At 35.2% G+C, this 26,669-nt stretch overlaps 1 protein-coding gene across 1 annotated transcript in view; it reads right to left on the reverse strand.

The window, feature by feature from the left end:
* Positions 1-26,669, reverse strand: part of ADAMTS19 (ADAM metallopeptidase with thrombospondin type 1 motif 19) — a 316,590-nt gene that overhangs the window by 112,276 nt on the left and 177,645 nt on the right. Inside the window, exon 9 of the mRNA XM_036241047.1 lies at positions 1,047-1,187. Within this exon, the coding sequence (XP_036096940.1) occupies positions 1,047-1,187 (141 nt within the window). The remainder of the gene's footprint in view (positions 1-1,046; positions 1,188-26,669) is intronic.

Raw genomic sequence — 26,669 nt, forward strand, 5'->3', positions numbered from 1 at the left:
GTACAAATATGTTTGTACCTGATATTGTAATACAACTTCCATTTATAAGGTGACATTTAATTTTATCATAGTTCTGATTCATGTGAAGGCAGCCAAACAAAATCACACATGTTCCTTAGAAACGTAGGGCCTGCTGAAGGGCTGCCGCCCCAGCAAGGTGGTGTGTTCATGTGGCATGGTCTGAGCACTGTTGGCTACACTATCATGACAAAGAGTGTACACAGAATATATTGTATATATTTCATTGCAGAGTTGTGGTAATGTAATAAATGTTTTATTTTAGTAGATTTCAATATTCATTTAGCAGAATAAATAGGCTTTCCAATTTAAATGGTATGTAAAAATAATAAAATTTATCTGTGCAGTGAAATTAGCTAGCTGTTTCTATATTTCTTACTCAGACTTCTGGATACTGTAAGCAACTCTCTTACTCACTACTTTCACCTACTGTTTCAGCTGCTCTTTCTATGACCAAATGAATGACTAAAGAACAAGGGTTTTAAAATAAAAGGTAAAACAATAATAATATTTTTCAATTATTTTTCCAACCAGGCAGAAGCTAAATGTTCTTGCTCTTGAAGGTGGAAAGGAAGAGAATTGAGGACTGTTTATAATGATGAAAGCTATGTGGTAATGAAACAAGAGTCAGGGTGTAGCAGCATCACAATGAAAAGGTGTAGCTTTTGTTAAAGTGGTTCTTCGTGATCACAACAGATATGCTGAGTGATGAGCAAAGAGTGTTCTCACTGTGAAATTCTGAAAAGGCAGTTAGATACTGTGACAGGTTTTTTAAAATCCTTATAATTTTCTAACCTTACAAATCATCTTGCCTGCTTTTTAATTTCAAAAAGTGGAAACCAAGAAGCAGATGGGTTAAGTAATATGTCCCAATTCAAACTATGAGCCCATGGAAGAGCCAGAATTGGAACCAAGTGCCTTGATTCCTAACCCGGTGTCCTGCCCACAATGCCCCTCCCCTGGCTGGCAGAGGAAGCGGGCACACATAAACACATTCATGACACAACAACAGTAAGTGACCTCAGTACCTTAGAAATCTTTCCAAATCTTCCTTGCTACATCGGGACCATGAAACATCACCAAGATTTTGTCCTTTAATCCATTCACCAGACATGATATGAAGACCATCAGCACATGATGGGTGGTCATTGTCATGATTAATGCCCATGCTGATTCAAAATATAATTAAAATTCAAAAATTACATTAGACAAATATGTTTTAGCTTTTTATAACTGCAATTAAATAACAGCTAAATACTTAAAAATAATGGGAGAGAAATTCGTTTTAAAGGTCAAAATAAAAGATTTCAGACTGATTTATGTTTTTAACTTGTGTAACTAGATTAAAGGTATTTTTATTTAGTGAAAACCATTTTCCCAATCTAGTAAATAATATACTTAGTTCATCTATATCAAAATAATCTATAAATATATTTTTCACATAATAGTTTGTAGGAGACACATAGAAATAGTGATTTTCTATTTGGCCACATGAGATTTTTGCTCTTGACTGGAGATTCTTTATTCATATATTATATCAAATCTAAAATCACATTAAATTATTATTTCCCCCAACTGCTTCATTGGATCATCTTCTTCCACTCATCATATAATACAAATTGTCCTTGGGAAACCTTCACCTTCATGGCCATCTTTATTTTTTCTATGGAATCCTAAATCTGTTCTGTTAACTTGGAATTCCATTCTAAAAACCTGACTTAAAATGTAGTAAAAGAATATTAAATTAAATATGTCTAAAAACTGCCCTGATTATTTTTCCTCAAACCTGTGTTTATTCCTGTATTCTCTTGCTCTCCTCTTTGGGCCTTCACTAGCCAACTATCTCGCTGAGTCAGGAATCTTCAGACCATTTATTCCTTCCTCTCCCAAATGATGCCCCAGGCTATTTTATTTACCATTAGGAGCAAGCCCTGCCAATTCTATGTTATCAGTTTCCCTCAACTGTTACCTCTTTTCAACTCCTTTTGTTACTGTTAAAGATAATTACAAAATATTTAATCTTGACAATTCCTGTGGCCTCCTGACGGGGTTCTGTGCCTCTGATCTTTCCAGCATTCCCCTTCTTCTCCTCCTCGCCTGCGCTGGGGAGATCTATTGAAGACATAACTGAGCTGCCATGCCTCTGCTTTCCCATATTACCTACATGGCAATTTCCAGCTCTTTAACATGGTACACAGACTCTTCATCTTCTTCCGAGCCCTTTATTGCATTTTCTTTTCAGCAATACCAAATTTTTTCTAAATTTCCAAACATAATGTTATTTCTTGTTCTCTTGCAATTAATACTTTGCATTTTCTATGTGTCATATATCACACAAAGAAATTTATAAGTTTGAGTTAAACAATTCTATGGTGTAGGAACTATTTACCACCCACTTTGTTGATGAGAAGTAACTTTCCCAAAACCATTCAGAGGGAAAGTGGAAAGTGGTATGTTTGAGCTAAGGTGGCTGGCTCTAGAACCATTACAGACTGACATAGATGAATTCCATCCCTCCCTTGCCCTGTCCAATGTGCCTGTCCTTCAATGTCTTTGCCAAGATAAATGCTACATAACCTTCAAGATTCATGTAGATTACCTTCAGGAGGTTTACTAACTCCCACCTCACCTATGTGTACTATCTCTTTTTGCCACCATAGGATCCTGTGAACAATATTGCTATAGTGTTTTTGACAATATATAACATGCTTTTACTTTTGGTTTTCTCTGTAACCTTGAGGACAGGGACTTACTCATCTCTTTAAGAGCCTGGCATCTTGGAATCATTCTCTATAAATCATGCTTAAGTGTTGAACCATGTCCTCAGGTAGAATCACTTCTATTTCAGAAAAAAATTCACATGATCTCTTATGAATTTTCATAATGAGGCCATTACAATAATTGTTAGTGCATGAGGTTTAATGATGAAGAAGCACAAAGAGGAAAGTTTGGTTGTGTACTACATGATAAGTTTGAGATGATACGGCAAAGTCAAGTGTTTCCTCTTCTCACTGTGGAATGATCTAGATAATAGTCTTTCATAATGAAAAATTGCGAATAACAAGAATATCTATACTGTATTTTCAAACACTAAAAAAGAACTGTTATAGTAGTTGCTAAGAAAAACTACAAGTAGACAATATTTTCCCAAATAAAAAATAAAAATTCTAAAGACTATCAAACTATGTTTTCATTAAGATAAATTATAATTTTAAATAAAAATTATTACATTTAATATATTTTTGAAAAAAGAAAATTATACAGATGGAACTAATTAATGAATAAGAGTAATCAAGTATCAAGTCTACTATGTTTGCTAACTTTGAAGACTATGAAAATTATGGTCTAAACAAAACTAAAAATACTTCATTGAATATCATTTTTCACTTTTAGTGTCAGAAAAAAATAGCTATATGATGAATCACATTTATCTTTCCTAGTCTAATTAATGCCTTTAAATAGGGCCTGTATCAATATGCATTAATAGGATGATTAACAGAGAGAATAAGGAGATATGTATTTTTCATACTTTGAAAATAATGAGAAAAAATAAGAGATGATGTCGAGTAGGCATGGGCCAGTGCAGTTACTAGGGGCAGAGTGAAACATGTTGGCCTTAGACAGAGAGTTGAATTGTGTATGTCCTTATTCATGTGAACAGAGGCAAATTAAATAATAACAAAGAAATAAATGTGCCTCTGTTTCCTCATTTGTTTACAATACTTTCCTGACTGGCTGTAAAGTCTGCACAGGGATGATGTAAAATGCCTGGCACAGTGCTGGACTGTAGTAGAAATGCATAACTGTTATTTTTATTGGGGCAGTAAATCAGAGAAATTTTATCATATTGTTTTAATTTGTCAATAAACACAAAGCAATAAACATCATTAAAGGTAATCTGCTGTACTGGCTGAATCTGGTGAAAGCTATGGTCTTAAGGAAGACCAAGGACATGATAATGACAGAAATTTACTTTGAATGTTCAATTAAAATAAGAAATGGTAAATAGGACACAATTTCATGGATGGATAAAGAGGCTTCACTGCATTTCTCACTGTGCGGTTCTGCCTTAGCCCCTGCCAGCACACTGTCACCCCCCCACCCTCACCCAAACCCTCACCCCCGAGGTCCTGGCTGCAGGGGTCACTGGGCGACCCTCTTAACAGCAGCCGGCACTGGCCATGTGGAACACGCTCAACTCTTCCATCTGTGGTGTTCCGTCTTTCAAACCATACACAAATACGATTATTTTTCAAAGGCAATTGGTCTCTTTCAAAAATAATAAAACTTCTTAAATAATATGTCCATTTGAGAGAAGAGGAATTGCTTCCAAGATTTAGCAATTTGGACATTTTCCCGAAATAGTGTAATGTGATTTTCTAAATTGGGAAGATTACAACTTCTCATCCAGATGAGCATTTTCCTTTTGGGATCCTGATTCTCATGTAAGAAATTAGCTACAGCAACAGAGAGATCTGGTGATTCAAGCATTGTTTACCATTAGTTAAATTTTCCTAAAGCTATTTAACTTGTAACAGAAAAGATTATCATTAAATTGGGACAGGGCTTTTTACCACACATCTGGAACTATCATCAGGAGACATTGCTTAGTCTTGATTCTACAGATTTGAAATAAAACAATTAATTGTGAACCTTGATCTGTTCCAGTCACTATATTAATCATTTACAATGATGATATCATTTACCCTTTACAATATTCTCATAATGTTTCTATTATCATGACTTCTATCTTACTGATGAGGAAGGCACTGAGATTAATGGTGGAGCTCTGACTCAGACGCAGGCAGTCTGGTGGTCAAGTTGAGAGACCTCTAACCCACCAAACTACAGTGCTTCTCTTTCTGGGTCATAACTCTCAATTAGTGCAAATTATTTATTGTTTTCTGAATAATTATAAATGTCCCCTTTCTGTTAGCATAAATGTACATGTAGTCCTATAACCAAGTTGTGTGCATTGTATGGAAAGCATTCTTGAAGTAAGACATTAGCAACACCTCTCCTCATACTGTGCAACTGAGCTACATTTTAATAATCTCAGTTGAAATTCATTTTGACAAAGAGCCTTGGGCAAATAAACTCTCCACTAACATTGTACATGGTTGTCAAGTCAACTGAAAAAATATTTTTATCTTATAAAACTTCCCAACTTGTTTAAAAGTCCCTGCCAGGGAGTTTCGTGATATCCTACGGAAAGCTGGGGAAGCATTCGAGTTTTGAAGATGGTCCCTTTCGATGCCTAAAGAGTTACAGAAAAGAACATTTATGAATCCACTCACATTTTTTGGATAATTTTTAAAAGATCAGATCTGTTAACAGTAATATTTCAAAATTGTAATTTTTTTGCATGTGTTGAACACATTAAACATTTTGTCATGATATATTATTTCCCACTAAAAACCACATATCATATGGGAAAGTCAATTTAAAGAAGAAACTATAACAATATCTAACTGGAAGTGAATTGTATTTCCACAAAAATCACGCTTAATTTCATAAATTCAGTGTTTGTTTATATCTGATTTGATGTAACTCCACTACTGTATGTTCACGGAGAAAAAACTAACATTAAAAAACACAAGATATTTCCATTACTTTTTATGTTTTAAATTATTTCGATTATTTTAATTTGTACAAAACAATTAAATATGTACCTCTATTGCAATGCAAGTCAAAAGGCAATGAAAAGCAAGTTAAGAAGGTAAAAAATTAGAGGTTAAAAAGAGTAGAGGTACAGAAAGATTCTTGACTTTGCTGTGCATTATGTAACAGGTTTTACCTAGGAATTCCACAAACACTTGTCGAGAGAGAAGTCACTGTATGCTGGGTACTACACTGAGCTGGAGTCATGATAATGAATAAGAACCAGTTCCTACCCTCAAGAGTTCATCATTGATACCACTCCTTGCCCTCATGAAGCTAATAGTTCCCTAGTCCTTAAAACTCTCCTACCGCTCCCTCCCTTCCCACTGCTGCTGCTGTAAGCCCAACAAGTGCTGATTCTCCTCACTTCTGGACTGGAATGTCTGCTCCAAAGACCTCCTGCTCCCTAACTCTTTGCATTACTTTAGTTTCTTGTAAATACATTAATACAAAAACTAGTTTTCTAGGCAAAATCTTTTCATCTTCCTTGACAAGCAATGACAACTAGAATTGTGAACTGTGTGCGTCAGAACTGGAGAGCATGGCGATGTTGGGTTAGTGGAAATGCAGATTCCTGGGCCCTGCTCCAAACTGATTGAGAATGTTTAGAGATAAGGCCTAAGAAACTGCATTTTAACACATTTTCAAGATAATTCTTACTTAAAATTCAGAGAATCAATGAACTTTTTAAAATTCTCAACTGAGGATATATGTTTATTGATTTTTAGGGAGAGAAACATTGATGTTAGAAACATGGAACCGTTGCCTCCTGTATATGCCTCAACCAGGGATCAATTGAACCCACAACATAGGTATGTGCCCTGACCAGGATTCAAACCTGCAACCTCTGAGTGTATGGGACAATGCTCCAACACTGAACCATCCAGCCAGGGCGAACCAATGAACTTTTTATCCTGTTTTTCAAATGATCTGCAAACTGACTTCAATCTAATGTTCACGGGAACAGTTCATTCCAGCCGTCTTTTGCACAGTGCTTTTCTATTAGAATGCTTTCCCCAGCTTGTCTGTATTTACAAATACAATTCAAGTTAAGAACTTCCTGTATACAGGACTCTTCAAAAATCCTAGCATGTATTTTTCACAATTCTTAACTTCTGTGCCCTTCAAAATATATGCCATGTAAGACATGTATTTCTGCCAAATTTGTGTTCAGAGAACAAGAATTGTTATATTTTCTTTTTAAGTCCTTGAAAATACCTTATTGCCTGGCCAGTGTGGCTCAGTGGATTAAGTATCATCCCATGGATTGAGAGGTCCTGGTTCGATTCCTAGTTAGGGTACATGCCCAGGTTGTGGGCTCAATCCCCAATCGGGGAGCGTGCAGGAGGCAGCTGATTGATGTTTCTCTCTTACATCAATATTTCTACCTCTCTCTCCCTCTCTTTCTAAAAAAATCAATGAAAACATATTTTATAAAAATACCTTATTAAATAAATGTCTACAGATGTATTAACTCATAGAGAATAATAGATGCAACTAAATATTCTGTAAATTTGATGGAAAGTTGAAACTAACATGGCTTCTTACTGACTTAGAAAAACCGTAGCCTGAAAAGTCTACAGATATTCTGCTCAATCAAGGTTGCTTGCTTTACTCTAGAACGTACATTTGCCAAAATATGTTAGAGAAATGCAAACAGAAGACTAGTTCTTGTTAGGCTATTTATTAGCTGGGTGATTTTTTCCCCTCTTCTATATTATTCACTATGACATCCCGACCTACATCTGAAGAGAATCTGTTATGGGAGTGCAGCCATATCTAAATTGGCTCAGGTCCCATTACCATTATTAACTTGGACAAACTCTTTGTCACTCTAATTGGTATCATTGTCCAAATAAAGTATCAAATACAAAAGCTTTGTTAGTGGTCTATAAGACTCTCCATAATAAGCACACTTCCTGCCAATCCAGTAAGACTTCAGAAGGATATGAAGTCACTCTTTGAAAGTACGGCCATTGGAGGCTGAACATCTTCTTTTTGCATTAAAATGTTCATAAAAAATTATAATATAACTAATTATTATTATTGTTATTCATTCATTCACTCTGCATTATGTGTTAACCACTGCACCATGCAATTAGGGCGTCACCAATTTAATAAGGAAACTTGAAAGGAAAACTTATCCAAATTTTAGGGATGAAGATAATTAGTTCAGACAGATTGACTTGCCTAAATTTCATTCAGTGAGTAGCTGGAATGACAAAAATTCAGGTCCAAGTGTGTATTTCTCTAATAGGCTTTCTCTGTCATCTGCCCACTCAGTAGTTTCTAACCTTAAGGCATGTGTGTTAGAGGAAGATACTTGTGAATGTTGCTATTGGGAATTCTAAAGAGTGCGAGGTGGAGACAGGAAATGTACATGTGGCCAATATCAATTTTAGTGTGTTAAGGAACATTATTAACAGAATAATTGATTATGAACATTTTAAGGAGTATTGAATTTCCAAAGGTAAGAGTATATTTATTTTTGTCTACTTACAGCAATCTGTTATTATTTCATATTTCCCCACCCTAACAGTCCTAGATGATAATATATTGCTTTTATCTTCATTTCTTATTTACTTCTTATTGTTTGTCTACTCTCCATTTAGAATATATCTTCTCGTTCTTCTAGTAGATATACTGATACATATCAATGCAAAATAAAAGGCAATATTTTATTCTCTTCTAAAAAGTACTCCTCCTGCAAGCTGAGACTAGCCAAATTTATGTTTGACAGGATGCCTCCTGGGGCTTATGCTGACTTCTTATTGATTTAGTAGAATGTTAGATTAAATGCTCATGTTGCTGAAACTGCTGGATTCGGCCCTTCTGAATCTAAGACTTCAGTACTTGCATGAAATAATTGGAGAGGGCTGTAACCAGACTTCAAAGTAAATCATCATAACTGATATAAAATTTGACTATTTTATTTCCACATAGTTTATTTTATATAGGAATTCAAAATATGCACCAAAAAGAAACAATATTTTGCCATAGTTATATTTGTATAGTCTTATTTTCTTTTACTCAGTCAAGGCAACTGCATTCTTTGATCCAAACTAATTCCTCTTTACTTCTGGAACTCAATTGCCTTCTACTCTGTATCTCAAGATGATTGTCCAGCAGATAAGTATTTTGTACAACAAATGCTTATTCATTCATACAACAAATGTTTTAGTGCCTATAATGTACAATGCACTCAACTTCGTGCTATGGGGAAAAATATATATTAGACAGAAATCCTATTTTCAGAGAGATTGTTATCCAGTGGTATGTGTGAAAATATTAGTATAAATCAGTACATATTAGAAATTAAGTGACATGTGATATTTACAATTAACAGTGCAAGGAAATTAAGAAAGGAAATAAACTTCCAGCTTGACTTTGTTTTAATTTCCCAAAGGTGATGACATTTATCTTGGTCATTTAACAGATTAGTAAAATTGAAGGAGGTATAAATCAGAAGAGCTTGGAGTTGGGATAAGAAAAAGCACTAATAAAGACATGAAATTTGAAAATTATGGACTGTTTACATTCATGAAATAGAGAAGTAGATTATAAAGTCAGAAGGGTAGATTGGGAACACTATGTAAAAGTTATGAACCTAAGGCTAAGGACTTTGGAGTTCATTCATTAGGTAGTAAAGGGCAATAAAGAGTACTAAACTGAAGATCAGGACCATGATTCAGGAAGTTGAATCTGACTAATGTGTGAAATAGATTTGAAAGATAAGAGGCTAAGGCAAGGAGACAGACAGACAGGCATAGCAATAGTCCAAGCCTGGAGGAATGACAGGAGGGAGAATGGACAGATGAGATAGCTATTTCAGATAAAGAGTGAACAGAATGTGGCAACTGATTAAGGGAAGAACTAAGGGGAAAAAGAGTTAAAAATGTTTCAAATGTCTCAACTAAAGAACTGATAAGAATGTTGATGCCAATAACAGAAATGCAGATGTCTGGAGATGCAGATTTATAACCTAGACCTAGCCTTGGTTCTATCCAGGCATAATATCTAGCAGGGTATGTAAGCAAATGTCATTGATTTCAAAGGCTTACAGTAATATCAAAAAATGCTCTATGCTTTTATAATGACATGGCTTATAAGTGATTTCCCCTAACATATAATTGTATCCATTCAACATCTCTATAACATAGGCAAACTAATTAGCACATGAGATTCTTAATCAGTGAATAAATTGTGTTTCATGCAGTTTTTTTTGTTGTTGTTGTTTTAATCCTCACCTGAGGATATTTTTCCATTGAGTTTTAGATAGAGTGGAAGGGAGGGAGGGAGGGAGGGAAGGAGGAAGAGAGGGAGGGAGAGAGAAAGAAGCATTGATGTGAAAGAGACACATCGACTGGTTGCCTCCCACACAACCCCAGCCAGGGCCAGGGATTGAACTTGCAACCCACGTATGTGCCCTTGACGGGGCCTTCAGTTATCAGGCCCAATGCTCTAACCACTGAGAAACAAGCCAGGGCCATGAAGTTTCTTTTAACTTGTATAGCACTCTGCTAAAGATTTTTTACTTTCTTGACACTATTGCAAGTATAAATTATTATAAACGTGCTAAAGTCAAATTATAAGACTGTGTCATATACTGATTTGAAGACAAACATTTTGTTCACAACTTTATGTCCATAAAATTACTTCAAGAACACGACATATCTTAAAAGGGTACTTTTTATAATTAGAAAAAGAAAGCTGTGAGCCATCAGATACTAAATGGTCAAAAAACTAAATACTGTTTTATTAATGTAAAACAGTGACCATTTTTAAGTCTTTATGATTATTTTTATTGGCTACATATTTTTATGTAATAGGGCTAAATTTAGCAAGTCAGAAAAAGATGAGATGTGCAATCACTCTAGTAAACAAAGAAACACAAATATCAATTATGTTATAATTTAAAATGTGCTATACTAAAGCTGGCAAAATGAGCTGAAACTGTTCACAAGCAGTCCTCTATTTAAATTTGGATAAATATTGCCAGATGGCCTCCAAAAATAGTGCACCACTTTATACTCCTCTAAAAAATGCAAGAATATGTTTTCCCACACATTCCAACACTTTTCATTCACTTTATGCTGTTATCAAAACATAATTTAACAGCTATTTATCAGGCACATATGAAAGGTGTTAAGAGATACAATGTTAAATAACAACAACAATAAACACAGACAAAACAAGACACAGCCTCTGTCCTCAGGAAGCACAATCTGAACAGACATCAAATAATCATACAAATAATGTAAATCGGCATCTGTGAAAAAATTAGAAACAAAAACTACATAGAACCTATAAGAGCATATATTAAGGGATTTAACATACCTGTGGAGTACTTCACTGGAAAAATGAACTAAAGAAGAGTAAGAAAAAAAGGGGAGAGAGCAGGAAGTTTTCTTGCCAAGTGAAGTAAATGGGAGTAAATATGGATTCTTCTCTACAAATTTATGTAATCTGATAGGTGTAAGTACAATTGCTTTGTGGTATGAGCTGGCATTCTATGAATAATGCTACAATTATTTTATATAAACCATGGATACATCTCTGTGAGCTGTGTGGTTATTATACCTTTTGTCATTTTTTAAACGGGGCTTTGGTCATTTGTGTATTGATTTGTAAGAGCTCTTTTTATATTAAGGAAAATATAACTTTGTCATACATTGCAAATACTTTCACTGATTGTGGTTTATCTTCTAATTGTATTTTTTCTGATTATTTAATTTCGAATTGTTAATGTTATGTGACTTTTCCTTAAATATTCATAGATTTCATATCTAGAATACTAGACATTCCCTATTAAAAGACACAGAGAAGAAATAAGCCAACAAAACAAAATATCTCAATGTACAGAATCATTTTGGTGTGTTCTGATGTAATGTCTAAGGTACAGAATCAGACTCCTATTATTTTTGTTACTGAATAATTCATTTCCTTCCACTGACTATAGATGCAGCTTTTAGTATATACTACATTTCCACAGCATTTCCTGCTTATAAATGGAATTATTTTCTCTCTCTTCCACTGACTTGTCTGCATATTCAAGCACCAGCATAAACTGCTTTATCTACTATGAAATGTAATATCTGATAGCATTCACTCTCTTCTTCCCCATCGTTTTGTTTTGTTTTTTTTAACAAGAAATTTCTTATGTTGATTTTTCCATATGGACTCTATGACCAGTATATTTAATAAAAAAAGAAATGAAAATGAAAATTCTATTGGCATTTTTGGGCAGATCACATTACATTTATATATAGATAATTGTCATTTTATAATATTGACTGTTCTTATTCCAAACCAGGAAATGTCTTTCCATTTATTTAAACCACTTTTATGACTCTCTGTGTAGTTATAAATTCTTCTTTTTATAAGTTTTGTACATTCCTTTGTAAGTATATTCCTAGGTATTTTATCTTTTAAATTTTTATTTTATTTAATTTTTTCCTATCTTCAATATACATTTATTTTTTTTCTTTCTTAATAGTTTTGTAAGTGGCTATTGTTTATGCACTGGAAAGCAAAATATTTTATATAGTTTTGTAACAGGCCAATAAAAACCTTTTTATTTTAATAGGTATTTTTTAGATTGTCTTGAGTTTCCCAATTACTCAAGTAATGCTCATTTTGCCACTCATTTATAGTTTTATTTTTATTATAAAAATATAAAATATTTTCATAAAAACAAATATGTTGTATTTATACATACTATAGACATATGTGTCTGGATGCATGTTATTCAGTCTAATATAACAAGTATTAAAGGAAACATCGCACAAATAAGAAATTTGAAAAAGATCAATCTTAAGATACATGTCAGACTTCTCTATCACATCTCATTCTTCTGTCTTCCAAAAAAGGGCACAAAGTCGGCTGTTTCAGAAATTATTTCAATTCTGAAGTCCTAAGGATAATCTCATACATTTTCTCTTAAAAGTGTTATCTGTGATCTATCACTCTTTATTTTTACCTCAAGTTGATGCTTAGAAATGATATGAAGAAGGTATTTAATTTCATTTTTATACATGTGGAAAACAAAATGCACCAATACATTTTTCTGATTAGTCAACTTTCTCTGCTGGCCTGCAATGATACCACGGTCAGATATCAGGTTTCCACATAGGCACGGGCCTGTTTATAACTCTGTATTTTATTCTTTGGGTTTAACTGTCTATATCTGCATAAATGTCACAATGTCTTGGCTACTACAGTTTCACAGTAGGCCTTGATCTCTTCTAGAGCAAGATTCCCACATTATTCCCCTTTGCATCTTCCTGTGTCTTTACCTCTACCTTCATCTATTCCGTTTCCAAGATCATTTTGACAATTTCTGGAAATTTGCATCTATATATAAATTTTGGAAATACTTTGCCAACTTCCATAAGAGAAGCTGTGATGGTACATTTATTGGAATTTCCAGGAACCTCTAAATCATTTTTTTTATTTTTAAAATATGTTTTTATTGATTTTAGAGAGAAGAAGAGAGAGGGGGAGAGAGAAACATGGATTGACTGCTTCCTGTGTGCCTCCTATGGGGGATCAAGCCTAAAATCTAAGCTTGTGCTGACCAGCAATTAAATCAGTGACCTTTTGGTACATGGGAGGACCCTCAACCAACTGAGCCACACCAGCTGGGAAAACCTCTAAATCATTTTTAGCAGAATAAATATCTGTAACATATGTATTCATAAGCATGGTATATTATTATTGATAACGGTTTAATTTAATGCATTTTAATAGGGGTATAGCATTTTCTATATTTTGTTGGAATTATTCCTAAGTACTTTGTGATTTCTATTTACTACAGCATCCCCTCAGGCACTTATTAGCTGTGACCTTTGACAGTCATCATCTCTAAAATAAAGCTATAGTAAATAGTATTCTTTTCTCAAATAATATTTTGCCTTTTTGTGTTGACATTTGATCTTTTATATATTTGTCTTACATTCAATAATCTTATTAAACTCATCAATTAATTCCGTACTTTATTTGTATATTCTATCACGTTTTAAGGTAGGCAATCATATCATTTGCAAATTAAAATAGTTTTGTCTTCCAGCCTCATCCTACAGTTTTTATTTTCTGTCATGCTGCACGTCTTTAGACCCCTACTACAAAATAGAAGCAGATAGAGTGACATCCTTGTTTTTTTCTTAATTTTGTAGAGAAAATTTTATTACTTCACCATTAAGAATGATGTTTCCATGCCTTGCCAAGTTTGGCTCAGTGATTGGAGAGTCAGCCCGTGGACCAAAGAGTTCTGGGTTCAATTCTGGCAAAGAACATGTACCTCAGTTGCAATTCGGTCCCCTGCCTTGTTTGGGGTCATGTGGGAGGTAACCAGTCAATGTGTCTCTCTCACCTCTATTATTTCTTTCTCCCTTTCTCTCTCTCTCCTTCCCACTCTATCTGAAGATAAATGGAAAAATATCCTCTGGTAAGGATTTAAAAAATAAATAAAACAAAAAAGAATGTTCTTTCCCATTGATTTCAATAAACTTTAGTTTAGATGAGTAAACTTTATTTTATTAGATTTTTTTCTGTATCTACTGAGATGGTGTAGTTTTTATCTTTAATCTGTTAATGTGAGGATTAAGATTTTTAAAGACTAAATGAATGACCTTTGCTATCCTGATATAAAGCCAACTCTAGTCCCTTATAGTACCATTGCTTATTAATACATTGATGCTTTACATAAAAAATGTTTTCTTATCATTTCCACATCATTTTCAGATAACAATTACTATAATTTTCCTCCTCATATTTGTCCTTTTCTGGTTTTTATATAACATTAATACTAGTCACAAATAATGAGTTGGGGAATGTTCCTTCCTTTTTAGAAAAATTAGATTAATATTAGCATTATTTATTCTCTGAACCTATTCCTATGTCTAAACTCGATATTTTCTTGGGGAAGATTCTAAAGTGCTAGTTCAATTTCTTTAGTTATAGAGCTTTAGGTTCTTCTCATATTTTCTTAGAATTCTTCTATTACATTCTCCTTCCACCCGAAGATATGCTTTTTTTTTTCAATCCTCACCTAAGGACATTTTTTCATTTTTGTTCAGATAGAGAGAGAGAGAGAGAAACATCAGTGTGAAAGGGACACATCAACTGGCTGCTGCCTGCACGACCCCAACCAGGGCTGGGGACAAATCGCAACCGAGGTACATGCCCTTGACCGGAATCAAACCTGCAACTCATTGGTCAACTGGCTGACACTCTAACTGCTGAGCCAAACTGGCCAGGGCGAAGACATGCTTCTTTAAATTGATTTTAGAGAGACAAAGGGGGAAGAGAGAGAGAGAGAGAGAGAGAGAGAGAAACATCAACGTGAGAGAGAAACATCGATTGCCTCCTGTACAGGACCAGGTATCAAATGCACAACCTGGGTATGTGCCCTGACAGGGAATTGAACCCGCAAACTTTCAGTGTGCATGATGACCCTCCAACCAACTGAGCCACATTGGCCAGAGCTCATCTGTTTCTTTTTATTTTATTTTATTTATTTTTTAATTTTATTTTTGTTACAGATGTTTATCCTTTTTTACCACATTGACACCCTCCTCCCCATCCCCCTCACCCCGTCCCCAGCTTTGTTGTCCATGTCCATTGGTTATGCATACATGCATATAAGTTCTGTGGTTTATCTCTTCCCTCCCTCCTCCACCCCTTCTTCTGGGGACTGTCAGTCTGTACCCTACTTCCATGTCTCTGGGTCTACTTTGTTCCTCAGACTGTTATGTTCATTATATTCCACAAATAAGTGAGATCATGTGGTATTTGTCTTTCTCTGCTTGGCTTGTTTCATTTAGGATAATACTCTCCAGGTCTTTTCATGTTTTCTCAAAGGATAAGAGATCTTTCTTACAGCTGCATACTACTCCATTGTGTATATGTACCATGGCTTTTTTATCCATTCATCTACTGATGGACACTTGGGCTGTTTCCAGATCTTAGCTATTGTAAATAGTGCTGCTATGAACGTGGGGGTACATATATTCTTTCTGATTGGTGTTTCAGGTTTCTTAGAGTATATTCCTAGAAGTGGGATCACTGGGTCAAAGGGAAGTTCAATTTTTAATTTTTGAGGTAACAACATATTGTTTTCCATAGTGGCTGCACCAGTCTGCATTCCCACCAGCAGTGTACTAGAGTCCCCTTTTCTCTATACCCTCAACAACACTTGTTGTTTGATGATTTATTGATGGCGACCATTCTGACAGGTGTGAGGTGATGCCTCATTGTGGTTTTAATGTGCATCTCTCTGATGATTGGTGATGTTGAGCATTTCTTCATATGTCTCTTGGCCATTTGTATGTCCTGTTTGGAGAGGTGTCTATTCAGCTCCTGTGCCCATTTTTAAATTGGGTTCTTTGTCTTCCTTTTGTTGAGTTGTATGAGTATTCTATATATTTTGGAAATTAACCCCTTATCTGATGTATCATTGGCAATGATGTTCTCCCATACAGTGGGTTGCCTTTCCATTTTGATGGTTGTTTCTTTTGATGTGCAGAAGCTTTTGAGTTTGATGTAGTCCCATGTGTTCATTTTCTCCTGTTTCTGTTGCCTTAGGTGATTGGTTTATTTTTTCTACTGTGTCTTCTAATTCACTGATCCGGTCCTCCACTTCTCTACTCTGTTTTTTAGACCTTCCAATGTGTTTTTTATTTCTGATATGTCAGTGTTAATTTCTTCTTGGTGGTCTTTAATTTCCAATTGGTTGATTTTCAGCATCTCTATGTCTTTACTCATGCTGTTGAGCTTCCTCAAGATCATGGCTCTGAATTCTAGCTCTGTTAACCTGCCTAACTGCTCCATATTTATCTCATCTTCAGTAGAGGTCTTTTGTTCTTTCATTTGGCTTTTGTTTCTGTGTTTCACCATTTTGGCTATCACAGTGAGCTTTGGAGCCTGCCAAGTTTTCCCTGTGAGTGTTGGTGTTCTGCTATTTGTGGCTCCATCTTCTGGATTTGGATGGGCGAGGGAGAACCCACGTTAAACCAAGCTCATCTATTTTTAATTTTCTGCCATGAAACCATTCTGTGTATTAGTACCTTTTCAATATGTTTGATATCAATATCTTTGCCTCGTTTCCCATTTCTTTTCTTTCTTTCTTTCTTTTTTAAAAAACGATCATACAACTTATATTACTTAGGAGTCAATAGCCTCAAGTTTGAGTTCTACTCTGTTACAGATATGTTTCCTTTTTTACCCCATTGGCACCCCCCTCCCCACCCCACCCCCGCCCCGTCCCCGGCTTAGTTGTCCATGTTCATTGGTCATGCATACATGCATATAAGTTCTGTGGTTTATCTCTTCCCACCCCCCCACCCCCTCTTCTGAGGGATGTCAGTCTGTGCCCTACTTCCATGTTTCTGGGTCTACTGTATTCCTCAGGCTGTTATGTTCATTATATTCCGTATATAAGTGAGATCATGTGGTATTTGTCTTTTTCTGCTTGGCTTGTTTCACTTAGGATAATACTTTCCAGGTCCCTCCATGTCATCTCAAAGGATAAGAGATCTTTCTTTCTTACCACTGCATAGTACTCCATTGTGTATATGTACCATGGCTTTTTTATCCATTCGTCTACTGATGGACACTTGGGCTGTTTCCAGATCTTAGCTATTGTAAATAGTGCTGCTATGAACATGGGGGTACATATATTCTTCCTGATTGGTGTTTCAGGCTTCTTAGAGTATATTCCTAGAAATGGGATCACTGGGTCAAAGAGAAGTTCAATTTTTAATTTTTTGAGGTAACACCATATTGTTTTCCACAGTGGCTGCACCAGTCTGCATTCCCACCAGCAGTGTATTAGAGTCCCCTTTTCTCCACACCCTCGCGAACACTTGTTTGATGATTTGTTGATGGCGGCCATTCTGACAGGTGTGAGGTGATACCTCATTGTTGTTTCCCATTTCTAACACAGTTCAATTGTGCCCTTTTTTCTTTCGGTTTATCTTATATTTGTCAATTTTATTTACATTTTAATATGTCCAATTTTAGTTTTGTTATTCAGTTTTATTGCATTTTTCTTTCACTATTTCCTAGTCTTTATAATTTCTTCTAATTTCTTTTACTTTGTTATTTTCTAAATCCTTAACTTGAAAATTTAGATCATTAATTTCTTACAGACTGATTTAAAGCGTTTCAATTTCCTCTATCTGCTACTTTATCTGCATGCTACAAACTTGCTAAATATTATATTGTTATTGTTTAAACCTGAGAATATTCTAGTTTCCCTATTCATTTTTCTTTGACCTATGTGTTTTTTCAAAAGTATGCATGCAGATTTCTAAGTGTATGTACTTCTCTAATAAATTTTCATGAATGTTCTACGAATAAAAATATTTTAATGAGATAATTACCATATTAAAGCATTCAGTTATTTAATCCATTTATTGCATGTCTAACATGTACTGAGCACCATCAAATGCATTATAATGAAATAGTCTTGGTTCATTACCTGTTGGAGCTTACAGCCTGTTCATTTTATATCTAGCAGATGAATAATGTACATTTATAAAGAGATGACACTAGTAAGTATTTAATACAGAGTTTGACCTACACAGAGATGGTTATTGATATGATATATAATTTATGATCAGTAGGAGATAATTACTCAAAGATTGAATATAAGTGTATTCTAGACAGAGGGAGTGTCATGTGACAACAATCTGCAGTGTGAAGAACTGTGCTTCATTAGAAACACTAAAAACCCTAGTGCTAAGAATGAAACAAAGCATAGTCTGGAGAAAGCATAGGATGAAGAAAGGGTGGGACATATAATGTAGACAAGCTCAGAAGTAAATTGAATAATGTTAATTTAGTTAGAAGTACCCTTCAGCATTTCTGGGATAACACAGTAATTGACAACATGGAGCATCAGAGTTGGACAGATTTGACTTTGAGCATCTACTCAGGCACTTACTAGCAGTGTGACCTTTGGCAATCATCAATTCTAAAACAAAGCTAATATTCTTGCCTTTGTTCTTCAGGTGGGAGTTATGCTAAATCAGGGTCAAGTTTTGCTGTCCAAGAAGTCTATAGGTTTAGCAAGGTCAGAAAAATATTCACAAGGTTATGTTATTACAATTACTTTATACCTAAAACTTGGTCTGGTATAAGCTTTTAGTAAAAGTTTACCCGATATTAAAGGAGTTATTTTACTTTTGGTTGGAATTCACAAAGAAGACTAAAATATTTGTGGCCCTAAAGAAAAGAGGATGTGATATATATATAATATGTAGAACATATATAACAAAAAATATATATCACTTATATAAGGGTGTGTGTGTGTATGTATATATATGTATACATGTACCTATATATGTGTATGTGTGTGTGTGTGTGTGTGTGTATATATATATATATATAAATTATAGAACAAAACAATTTAAAACACCAGAAAATATGTGTACACCAAAGAACAACTCTTGTCGGGCCAGTGGCTCAGTGCATGAGCATCAATTCGTACACCAAAAGGTCACTGGTTTGATTCCAGGTCAGTGCACATGCCCAGGTTGTGGACCAAATCCCCAGTGGGGAGCATGCAGGAGGCAGCCAATGGATGTTCTCTCTCATCGATGTTTCTATCTCTCTCCTTCTCCTTTCCTCTCTCTCTAAAATCAATAAGGAAACAACAACTCATTATTTGCAGTGGATTGCATTCAGGATTCATGTCTAAAAGTTCTTCACAAATATATGAAGACACAGATATGTGATTCAAATACAGACCTCCTTTCAGGCTAAAATTAAAATACTGCTCTGTAGTAACTCAAACATGACTTCCCATGCAACATTGGTTTAGAGTTAAAGTGCTACATGATAGCATTACTCAGACTGTGGTCTGTGCCCTGGTTGCCATTAGGTGAACGGTTTTTTACAGAAAATTACTACCTATATTCTGGCATAGCTGCTTACCTCATTACAACCACATTTTGAATAATAAGGTCATTTACTGAGCAGTTACTGAGAAAATAAAATGTAATGGCGAAAACTTGACTACATACACTAAAGTGGATTCTAGATGATAAATTACAAGAAAGAAGAGAGAGTAAAAAATATAAAGCAACTGAACAAAAATGTGTTTATCGCCCTGGCCGGTTTGGCTCAGCGGTTACAGCGTCGGCCTGCGGTCCTGAGAGACCCGGGTTCGGTTCCTGCTAAGGGCGCGTACCTCGGTTGCAGTTTGTCCCCGGCCCTGGTAGGTCGTGTGGGTGGCAGCCACTCGATGTGTTCCTTTCACATCGATGTTTCTCTCTCTCTATCTGTTCCTCTCTCTCCCTCCCACTCTACCTGAACAAAAAATGGAAAAATGTCCTCGGGTGAGGATAAAAAAAAAACAAAACGTGTTTAGTTTTAGAAAGAGAATGTCCTTCTAACTATAGAATAAATAATAAAAGAAAATATGAAATTTTACTACTAAAAAATACTATAGGTCAAAAATGTTAAAAAAAAAAACAAGATTAAATTAACTAAGAGAAAATCTTAACAATATATTTGATCAAAAAGTATATCAAACAAAAGAACTCCTTAATATCAAACAAAAGAACTGCTGAAAACTTAATCTCTATTAGCTTCAGTTTCCTCATCTGTAAAAAGACGACAATAATAATACGTAGTTCTCGCAAAGGCCTGCAGTGGGTGTTGACACGATGTGATTTCTGCCCAGTGCACTGACTGTCAAAGTGAAGAAATTCAATGAAGCACTGGTAAATGGAAGGAGTAACTATGACTCTCTTAAGGTAGCCAAATGCCTTGTCATCTAATTAGTGATGCTCATGAATGGATAAACAAGATTCCCACTGTCTCTAAAACTATCCAGCAAAACCACAGCCAAGGGAATGGGCTTGGCGGAATCAGGGGGGAAAGAAGACTCTGTTGAGCTTGACTCTACTCTGGCACAGTGAAAAGACATGAAAGGTGAAGAATAAGTGGGAGGCCCCTGGCACTCCTCCATCCCCGTTGGCCTTGCTGGCCACTGATGAAATACCACTACTCATAATCGTTTTTTTCAGACACAGTGAGGCAAGGGGGGAGGGGCAGCAAGCCCCAAGGGGCTCTCGATCACCTAAGGCAACAGAAACAAAGGAGAAAATGAACACATGGGACTACATCAAACTAAAAAGCTTCTGCACAGCAAAACAAACAACCATCAAAATGGAAAGGCAACCCACTATATGGGAGAGCATAATTGCCAATGATACAGCAGATAGAGGTTAATTTCCAAAATATATAGAGTACTCATACAACTCCACAAAAGGAAGACAAAGAATCCAATCAAAAAATGGGCAGAGGAGCTGAATAGACACCTCTCCAAACAGGACATACAAATGGCCAGGAGACATATGAAGAAATGCTCAACATCACCAATCATCAGAGAGATGCAAATTAAAACAACAATGAGGTATATCACCTTACACCTGTCAGAATGGCCACCATCAACAAATCACCAAACAACAAGTGTTGGCGAGGGTGTGGAGAAAAGGGGACTCTAGTACACTGCTGGTGGGAATGCAGACTGGTGCAGCCACTATGGAAAACAATATGTTGTTACCTCAAAAATTAAAAATTGAACTTCCCTTTGACCCAGTGATCCCACTTCTAGGAATATACCCTAAGAAGCCTGAAGCACCAATCAGAAAGAATATATGTACCCTCACATTCATAGCAGCACCATTTACAATAGCTAAGATCTGGAAACAGCCCAAGTGTCCATCTGTAGATGAATGGATAAAAGAGTGTGGTACATATACACAATGGAGTACTATGCAGCTATAAGAAAGAAAGATCTCTTATCCTTTGAGTCGACATGGAGAGACCTGGAGACTATTATCCTAAGTGAAACAAGCCAAGCAGAGAAAGACATATACCACATGATCTCACTTATTTGTGGAATAAAATGAACATAACAGTCTGAGGAACAGGGTTGATCCAAAGACGTGGAAGTAGGGTACAGACTGACTACCCTCAGAAGAGGGGGTGTAGGGGAAGAGAAGAGATAAACCCCAGAACTTATATACATGTATGCATAAACGGACAACAAAGCTGGGGACGGTGTGAGGGGATGGGGAGGAGGGTGTCAATGGGGATAAAAAGGAGAAACATGTGTAAAAAAATAAATTAATAAAAAATAATAATACGTAGTTCAAAATTTTTGTGATATTGGATTAGATGCGAATTCACAATATTTAGTGCAATGCCTGCTGATAAAAGGAGACATCATTGTTTTTGCTAGATAGCCTTTAGCAACCTAAGATATACATTTTAATAATTCAAAAATATTGTGGTGGGTATTTGAGCCAGCTTGACCTCTGAAGGGGATGGAGACTAAAGGTCTGCCTTCAGGTGGTCAGTCACACCCACATGAACAAACACTGGTAAAAACCCTGGATACCATGGCTCAGGTTAGCTTCTCTGCTTGGCAAAACTCTGTGCCTCTGTGCATGTTCTTCCATATGGTTGTTGAGCAAGTTAAGCACTGTCTGCCCAACTCCAATGAGAAATACAAATAGAAGTTTATGCCAGGTGTCTCCTGGACCCTGCCCTATGCCTTTTTCCTTTGCTAATTTTAATTTGTTATCTTTTCACTAAATAAATCATAATTATGAGTAAACCAGCTTTGCTGAGTTTTACGAGTCTTTTAGTAAATCATGGAACTTCAAGGTGATCTTGGGGACATTCTCCTCCAACACCATAATCCAACCACAGTTAATATATTAATAACAAATTACGGCTTGAAATCAAAGGAAAATTTCTTTCTCCAACCAACTGCTGCTCAGAAAGATCATATAGAATATATAAAATGTAGTGCATGTTTATATGCATGCACTCAACAAAACCTATCAAATTCAAGCACAATTACCAAAAATATTTTTATTTATAAAAATAAAGTTTTAGTCTTCATTACAGTAAATTAATGATCTCATTCATATTTCATAAGTATAAAAACACTCAATACCAATTAAAACATTCCATTCTTGAAATTTTTGGTTCCAAGAAAAATAATCATTCCCCTGACCTATTGTTTAAAAAGAAAAATAATTTTGAAAGGGAAACATAAAACGTTGGTATAAATCATTTATTTCTCCTCTCTCGTTATGATTCTAACTTACACTTTTAATATAATTTCATATAAAATTTCTTAAATTCATAATTTCCAAAGGAAAAGTTCAATACATTTTTGCTGACATTATTTAAAATTTGTTTATAATAGTAAAAGAATAATTTTTGTTGTTGTTGTTCTCTTCAATTACTCGAATTCTCACCCCTTGGTGGCCCAGATTGATTTTTCCAGCTACATGTGGTGTTGCTCTGGGAATTTCTAGAAATCAAATTCAAGGGAACAAACATAAGTGTGCTCATCCCAAATCAATTTAGAAACATTTTATATGTGATTATAAAGGTATTTTTGAATTGACAAGTTTAAATGGAATCATTCTGTCCTTTTAAATTTGTGGATTGCAGAAATACGTGATCCATTTTCTGCCTATATAGAGAACTATAAGGGAAGAAGTTATAACAACAACAAAAAGTCCTGGCCAGTTTGATTCAGCAATTAGAGCTTTGGCCCATGGACCAGAGTTGTGGGTTTGATTCGATCAAGTGCACATACCTCGGTTGTGGTTCATCCCTGGCCCTAGATGAGGTCGTGCGGGAGGCAACTGGTAGATGTGTCCCTCTCACAGTGATATCTCTCTCTCTCTCTCTCTCTCACCATCCATCCCTCCCTCCCTCCCACTCTATCTGAAGATAAATGAAAACATATCCTTGGATGAGGATTAAAAAAAAAAAAAGAAGGAAATCCAAAAAGAAAAAAACAAGAATTTAACAGTTTTACTTAAGGATCTGACTTTTTTTAAAATATGTTTTTATTGATTTCAGGGAAAGGGAGAGAGAGAAACATAGATTTGCTACCTCCTACATGACCCCTACTGAGTTGAGGATCGAGCCCACAACCCAAGCATGTGCCCTGACCTGGAATCGAACACATGACCTCCTGATGCATGGGACAATACTCAACCAGCTGAACCACATCAGGATCGGACTCTTAATTGTACCTGTAATTAAAAGAGCTCTATATTTTCCCCCTCGTTATTTGATAAATGCCATAAATATTTAGTTATCTTTTTTCTCTTCAAAAATAGATGATAGATAGAAGACGATAGATGATAGATGATAGATAGATAGATGATAGATAGATAGATAGAAAGATAGATAGATAGATAGATAGATAGATAGATAGATAGATAGATGATAGACAGAATAGATAAGATTGTTTTAAAATATTCAATACTGGTAACTTTCTTATACAAAAGAGCTCAATTGATATGTTTGTGTGTGTATACACAGGATTCATATATATAATGATGTAACATCTATGAAAACTTTTCCTATTTGAGAGGCTATGTATATATGCACATTTTCCTTTCTTTTCTTCCATTTTAATTATTTTTTAAAATAAATTTATTGAGGTGACATTGGTTAATAAAATTATATATGTTTCAAGTGTGCATTTCTATGATATATGATCTGTATATTGCATTGTGTCCTGACCACCCACAGTAAAATCTTATGTCACTGTATATTTGACCCCCTTTGCCCTTTACCCTCCCTGGTTGGGCTAGTGGATAGGATTTGGTGCTTTCACCTACATTTTTCTTTCATTGTACTTTATCTCTTACACTGAATTTATATAGATGAACTCCGTCCTGTTTATTTGTTCTTTATAAAGATATCGTTATTCTCACTGCTAGTATCTCCTAATCTCTATCAGAAAGCACTAGTCTCACCCTGGCGAGTGTTGCTCAGTGGTTAGGTTCAGGGGTTTAATTCCTAGTCAAAGGCACATACCTGGGTTTCAGGTTCAATTCCAGGCCTAGTGGGGGCACATGGAGGTGGCAACCAATTGATGTGTCTCTCTTCCATCACTGTTTCTCCCTCCCTCTCTCTCTCCCATACCCTCCCTCCCCTTCCACTCTCTCTAAAAATCAATGGAAAAAATCTCCTCAGGTAAGGATTAACAAAAGAGAAAGAAAGAAAAAAAAAGCACTAGTTTCTACTTTCAAGACAAATACCACTTACTAGTAAAGAGAACTTTTAGCAATGAAGTAGCTCAACATATATCACATGTCCTGGTCTTAATCCATCAAGCATTACACATACCTTTGGCACATCTCTATTGATTTTGGGTACAGTTCTATAAAAGTCAAATAAAATAATATTTTACTACCATTTTAGCCATTCCAAACTGAGCGTCTAGGTCATAAAGCAATGTTTGTACTGCATCAAGTTGAAGTGGCCTTTTCTTAAATCATATCATTTAGTTTTTCGTTTTAGTTGTAGGTTCTTGACCAGGCCTTACATATTAATAAAGTAACACATATTGTGGTTGGTTCCTTCCATTAGTGTTTTTCCTACATTTAAGAATACGACGAATGAATAAAGTAATTTTACATATCTGTTTTTAAAAGGTAAAATAACTTTTTAAAGTGAACCTTCTACTATTCAGGGTACTTGACAAAATTATTTAACATCTGTTGCATAAAAGCCCTGGCCAGTTTGGCTCAGCAGTTGGAGCATCATCCCTTGGGGTCACAGGTTTGACTTCTAGTCAGGGGCAAGTACTTGGGTTGCAGGGTGATCCCAGCCTTGGTCAGGTTGTGCTAAGGGCAACCAATCGATGTGTCTTTCTCACTTCAATGTTTCTCTCTCTCTCTCTCTTTCTCACCCTCCCTCCCTTCCACTCTGTCTGAAAATCTATGAAAAAATATCCTCAGATGATAACAACAACAAAAAATCTGTTGCATAAAAGTGTACTCAGATTGCTTATATATAAGCTGTTAATGCATGGCTTAATAGTAAAAATTATAATTATTCAGAAACTTGCATTTACTTTATAAAATTATATTTATGATTAATTTGCATTTATTGTCCTAAAATTTTTTAGTAATAACTTTTTTCTTGCCTTTAAACATTATCCTCAACATTTCTCATTCTCATGAAACATCTGTTTTTTTCTGGTATGATTAAACTAAAATATCTTTAAATTATAAAAATCATATTGGAATTAAGATTCTAAACCCCATCATATGTGGAATGCAATAATGAATGAGTTTATTGCATTGCATATTATCCCTAAAGAATGATGACTTTAAAGTATATTTATCTTCTTTTTTTTTTTTTCTTTTTTGAATACCAAACTTGTATTCTACAGCACTCAACTGAAAACTCAAAGCCTGCATGGGAGAAAATGAAAGTATATCTCTGCACATTTAAATAGTGACATCGAAAATCAATCACTATTGATAATATTTTATTTTTTGGACTAGGTTATGGGCACACAGGTATATTCAATTTTTAATAATTCATTGAGCTGTATTATTATGACTTGATTATTTTCCTATACGTCATTTACCTGAATAAAAAGATGGGTTTTTTTTCTTAATTGAACACTGTTATAGCCTATATAAGTTGTCTTTTAAGCTTTCTTATACCAATCAAACTTAATTTTACTCGTCTATAGAGTCCAGATATGTAAAGAAAATGTAGTAGATGGATGTCTCATAGGAGAGTGCTATAGCTGTGATGAGCTGGGAAAGGTGGGCCAAGTCTACAGGGTACAGACATACTCAGCTCCAAGGAGTGGTTGTCATACAGAACTGTGGATCTAGTGTTGCCAAATCTTGACATTTGAATTTTTATGTCAAATTATCCTCTTTAATATTGGCAATGGATTCAATTATATAAACACTGCTGGCCAAACTAAATAACTCTTTTACCAAATAAACCTCCATAATAATCACCTCCCAGAGAAAGACCTCTCTCAATCTGAGTCCAATTAAAATACTTTCTATCTATACTGCTGATATTGCTACCATGCAGGAAAGCCTACAGTCAACATTCATTCTGATTCCCTAACTCACACTATTTCTACTATAATATATTGCCTGTAAATATGTGCATAGATCTTA

The sequence above is a fragment of the Molossus molossus genome, unplaced genomic scaffold (genome assembly GCF_014108415.1).
Source record: "Molossus molossus isolate mMolMol1 unplaced genomic scaffold, mMolMol1.p scaffold_m16_p_4, whole genome shotgun sequence".
NCBI classification, from domain to species: domain Eukaryota; kingdom Metazoa; phylum Chordata; class Mammalia; order Chiroptera; family Molossidae; genus Molossus; species Molossus molossus.